This window comes from Gossypium hirsutum, chromosome A08 (genome assembly GCF_007990345.1).
Source record: "Gossypium hirsutum isolate 1008001.06 chromosome A08, Gossypium_hirsutum_v2.1, whole genome shotgun sequence".
NCBI classification, from domain to species: Eukaryota; Viridiplantae; Streptophyta; class Magnoliopsida; order Malvales; family Malvaceae; genus Gossypium; species Gossypium hirsutum.
Window position 1 is genome coordinate 76,167,163 of NC_053431.1, and position 5,463 is coordinate 76,172,625.

The following is a 5,463-nucleotide window of genomic DNA, read 5'->3' on the forward strand; positions in this document are numbered from 1 at the left end:
CAATTTACATTAACGGCTAAGATTAGTTCTCATCAATAATAGAGTCCTAATGGATTTAAATTCTATACATGTTTATCCTTTAGGATTTTTACAATAATTATCCTATTAAAATACAATTTATTGGAGTGTTTCACTTTAACTAGGATTCAAGTATATGGGCTTCTTCACAGGTTCCACGTATCAAGCCAATTCATATGGGTCAAATGAGCCTCATTTAATAAGTTGACCTCTATGGGTCATTCTGTGCGCAATGGTCACGGGTTTTGATTCGTACCCCATGATACTAGTACAGAGATAGGGATTTAATCGATTAACTCGCAAATCAATACAAACCAGTTGAACCAAGCTAAAAAAAAAATTGAACTGATTTTCACTATCGTTAGATTTTTTTTATTTTATGAGTTTTTAATAATTTATTTAATCGAACCAGATGAACTGATCAAACCAAGAACTAACGGCTCGATTGGTTCAACCATCGGTCTCGTTCTAAAGAAAGAAAAAGAAAATATTTATAAAAGATAGAATAATATTTTTTCTCTTTTTTTCCATATGTCAATTTTTAATTGGTTATTTTTTTTTAAAATAACTCAATGGTTGAACTAACAGACGTACCAAATTGAAAAGAAAATAGTTTAAGTATCACTAGTAACAAAAGAAAAAAAGTTTAGATACAAAAATGAGAAAAAAAATGAATAATTTAAGTAATAATTTGTGGGTTAAACTCATTTTAAAGTAGATATAACAGTTTGAGTAACAGATGTACTAACTTGGAGAAAAAAGATAATTCAGGTACTACTTATGACAAAGAAAAATTTAAGTACCAAAATTGATTACCTATTTGTGGGTTAAGTCTCTATGGTTAATAATATATGTCATGTCTTTATATTATTGTTAATGATTCCAATTGTTAATAATATTTTCTCAAAAAAAAGTTGATTCAAAAATTTAAGTTTGAGAGTTAATGTTTTTCTTCATTCTATTTGATGGAAAAGCTAATCAGATTTTAAATTATGCAACAGAACAATTATATAAATTAAGAATTCATGTTTGAACTCAAAATTATTTTAATGCACCATAAAAGAGTCCAATAATGGCATATTTTTAATTTCTTTGGGGGCATGCAAGGAAGGCCTTAAGAATCAGCCCAGCTTACAGCGTGGCAGATTGTTTGCATTAGAAACCCAAACCCTACAGATAAAAATTCTCTAATCCACAATACTATCATCATCATCATAATCATCATCTGCAAGAGGAGAAAAATCCAAACTTCAAAGCAAAAAGGGCTGAATCGAAGCTGTAGTAGTCTTGACAACATGAATCTCAGTTGTTTACAAACTTTGTCTAAACCACCCAATTATGTTGTCCCCGTTAGTTCAACAGTTCCACGTTCTTTCCATTTCTTGCAAAACTACCAAGCAACAGTTCCAAGCAGAGGTTCCTGGAGTTACAAGGATGGAATGTTTGTTAACAGGAAAGGAGGGATTGCGCGCGGGTGGTTGTTGCCAGTGGATCCATGGGCACCAAATATTGACTCACAAAGCATTGCTTCTCAACTCTTTGCAGTTTCTCTGTTCCCATATATTGGCTTCTTGTACTTCATCACCAAGTCTAAGTCTGCTCCCAAGCTCACCCTTTTTGGCTTCTACTTCTTGCTTGCCTTTGTGGGTGCCACCAGTGAGTTTCCTGGGATGTACCTTTTTCTTTTCTCAATGCTACTTTAGTTTATGAGGTTGCTTTTATGTGGTGATTAATGTTCTAAGTTTAAAATTTTATGTGAAATTTTTTACTCTCTTTGCCATGAAATAAAGAAATTAGTTTGGGCAAAAAGAGTAGGATAAAATCACACATTTTAGCATGGATGTAGACGGAGTGAAAAGATTATTAGTTAGTTTTTGTTGATGATTTTACATGAAACCTACTTTGTTGATAAATGCACTGGTGTTGAGATAACCATCATTTTAGCATATATACCTTTCAAGTTTCCTTAAATTGTCCAATAGAAATGTTAGATATTCGAATTAAGTTGCTAGTGTTCTCGTATGTCTTCTGTGCTTTTTGAGAGTGAGAATTGATGACTTCTCATAGCTAGGGCAGAGATTCATATTATGACAATGAGGCATCTGCAACCTCGAAAATTCTGTTAGAATTGTAGAGAATTGGGTGTCTGTTTTTTTATCATTTTGAACCAGTGGCAGGCGAGCAGGTCGGTTCTAAGTCATCTATATATTCTACAATATGATTTCTTCTCAGTTATGTGGCTCTATATTTATTTCATCAACACTGATAATTGGTGTAGCACTTGTCATAGATGAGCAGCATGAAGTACACAAAATCTGCCCAAAGCAAACATAAAGGAAATGACTCGAATAGGGATATAGAGCAAAGAAAATGTGGCTTTATTCAATGTAGTTTTATACAATGTTCCTTACTTTGGATGGTTTTCGCCTGCATTTTGATTTTGCTATTGGTGGCTTTGTTTCAACTCTACTAATTTCCTTTACATTGTTCGTTTGCTGACTTTGTGTATACTGAGCAGTCCCTGCCGGAATATATGGTAAGTTCCTGCTAATGATCAACAATTCCTTTAACACTTACTGGTTTCTACATATTGATGCCAAATTATGACTTGGTCCATGTGGGGTTGAGACAGCAAAGGTGAAATACGGTACTTCCTTGTCTAATGTGGATTGGTTACATGGAGGGGCTGAATCACTTCTCACTTTAACCAACTTATTCATCGTCTTGGGGCTGAGACAAGCTCTTAGGAAGACCAAGGATGCAAAAGAAGGCACATCAAGCTCCGTTCAGGATGTGGAAAACCAGAAGAAACCTTACATATAGATTAACTATGATTTCAGTCGATATCCTTGCCATTTCATTGTTAAAGTACCATGAGCTCTTCTCAGTTCTGTTGGATGTTGCTTCTTGTCCTGCAGTTTTCTTATTTCGGGACTTGTGATATATGATAATTTCTCAAGTGTTAACTTGTTACCATTTGCTTATGTATTCCATCGGCTATGTGTAAAGACAAGCAATGTAGGAATCGTTGGAATGTAGATTCTTTTTCCCTGTATATACTGATTTTATTCTTCTGAAACCCAGGATTTGTGAACTTTCACGGTATGTTGTTATGGACAACTTATTTGGATTATAAATGGCCATTGCGTAAAATACTCCTTTGCTAATTGCAATGAAGTTGCAGTGAGTGTTAGAAGGACCTTTGCATTTTGGTGAAAATCTGAGCACTAGTATTATGGAATTTCGATAAGAACAAATATCAAAACTTGTTATCTGAGGAAATTTCTCAAAACCAACATAGAAATGAAAGGGAGATGTATTGTACAATAGTTCTTCGCAGAACACACGGCTCACCATGAACCTACTTTGGTTATTGGAACCCGAATTTGACATCTACTGTTACTCTTATTCGATAGCGGAAAAGAGTTAGGAGAAAAATCCCGGGGTGTCAAATGGGAAATTCGGGTCCAACTCCACTTGGTCCAGCGAAAAATCCAAGTCCATAATTGGAGAATTGGTGGCCGAAGTGTTGGCTGAAACCAACTCGGTGAGATCAGATTTAGAATGCTGTGTGTTAAGCACCCCTTGGAAGTTGTTCATCTGAGAAATTGAAAAGTAGTTTAATTCTGGTGTATCGGGAGACATGAACGGCGATGAAAAGCTGCCGAAGATATTGTTGTAATCAAGTACTCCTGAAGGTGAAAAGCTATGGTTTTCGCTCTTTATACACCCAAATGATGTTGAAGCAAAAGAGAATGGGGGTGCCATCTCTTTATTGTCTAAGCCCTCAATATTGACTCTTAGGCCTGCTCGAAACTCTGAGAGGACATCTTGTGATTGCAATGGTTGGTAATTGGTATTATTAAGGCCGTTTGTGTTTGATTTATGTTGTTTTTCTGGGGATGGAACTGCGTGGTTGCCATTTGCACATGTGTGAATTCCTCTGTATGTGACCTCAAAGAGGGTCGGATCTTCATCTGATCTCTGGACTTGCTTTGTAGCCCAGCAGTTTTGGGTGTTTCGATAGGTGCATCTGTAATAGCTTCTGCAAAAGTAAACATTCCATCATCAGGGTTTTGACTAATACAAAATTCCAGCATTTTACATGGGAAAAGGGTCATTCACCTAGGATATTTGGCTCCAAGGATATCCTTTTGCCCGTATTTTCTCCAACTGTAGCCATCATCATGAGGACCCTCCAGCAGGTTTTCAGAGCTCACTCTCACCTGATCCGTCCACCTAGGCATCATCTTTCTGCAAAACCCAGTTCCAGGAATCATTTAGCAGACTCAAATTTACAACTTACAAAATTTGCAATAACATACAAGAATGATTAACTTGTAGCTTGCAAATTCACCTCTTCTTTGAGACATCTCTGATATCCTGGTTATCCTTTTCTAAATCATCACTCCTGGGGCTGCCGTTGATGGTTAGAGGAGACTCTGGCACACAAGTTATTCCTCCTACATTTTGTTGTGGCTGTTCCGTAGGCCTGCTCAGTTTTAAAATCAGAAGAGCTTTTTCATAGGAAGATAAGATCTTCTGTAGTAGCAAGTCCCTGGATTCAACAGAAGATGATGATGCACCCAAATGCAACCTTAGCTGTTTTGCTAATTGCATTCCTTGAATCAGCTCGCTCACCAGTGTCCCCTGCTCCCACTTCCACATGTTCTCCATTTTTCTTTTCCTTTTCTTCTTTCCTTCCACTGTAAGAAAATAGAGAGGGATTCCTTGTTTGGAACTTGGGAATACTAATTCATGACCTGCTATAGACCGGGTAAATTTGGTTATGAAGAAGAAAAAACTTCTCCAAGGATCACAAGCAGAAGCAGCCAAAGGGATTGAAATAGCCTAAATGGTGAAGAGCAAGAAGTAACAACCATGGAACTTGGCCTGAATGTTAAGTTTTGATTAACTAAAAGCTGGAAAATGTTTGAACTTGTCTATGCTGAGGTTTAAGCAAAGAGGGAGTAGGAGAGTGAAAGGTTGTGGGTTTGAATAAGAAATTGAAACTCTGGGGCTTTTAAAGGAACTTCATTGGAGTTTTGGATTAGAAAAAATGGTTGTTGGAATAGAAAGTTTGAAGTTTGACCAAAAGAAACCGAGTTTTTCAGCATAGACTAGTCTTTGGTCATGATAAACTAGAATAAGATTAGTGGACTGAAGAGTGAGGTAAGGTCAAAACTCCAATTGCTGACCAAGTCGCCAATTTCTGACCAAGTCTCCCTTCAATTTTACATCTAAAATATCCCAAGTGTAATTAGGATCACAAATGCTTATAAACCGAGATGAGTTTAATAATAAAAATATATTCAAATCTAAACTAAAATAAATTTAATACAACCTACATGTGATAGAACTAAGGTTGTTTTTGAATTGCCTATGGTGATGTTGAAAACAATGGTAACAATAAATTTAAATAGCATAGCGATAAAATTAAAATTA

At 36.1% G+C, this 5,463-nt stretch overlaps 2 protein-coding genes across 2 annotated transcripts; one reads left to right on the forward strand and one right to left on the reverse strand.

The window, feature by feature from the left end:
• The first annotated feature begins 1,116 nt into the window (after positions 1-1,116).
• On the forward strand, positions 1,117-3,073 carry LOC107928780 (uncharacterized). Its single transcript, XM_016860045.2, has 3 exons — positions 1,117-1,674; positions 2,537-2,554; positions 2,651-3,073. Exons 1-3 carry the CDS (start codon positions 1,314-1,316, stop codon positions 2,839-2,841), a joined length of 570 nt encoding a protein of 189 aa, XP_016715534.2. The 5' UTR covers positions 1,117-1,313; the 3' UTR covers positions 2,842-3,073.
• A 245-nt stretch (positions 3,074-3,318) lies between these two features.
• On the reverse strand, positions 3,319-4,773 carry LOC107928779 (probable WRKY transcription factor 41). Its single transcript, NM_001327291.1, is given in 3 exon segments — positions 3,319-4,063; positions 4,144-4,272; positions 4,376-4,773. Coding segments are annotated over 3 exon segments (1,068 nt in total). The 5' UTR covers positions 4,696-4,773; the 3' UTR covers positions 3,319-3,444.
• Positions 4,774-5,463: the final 690 nt, after the last annotated feature.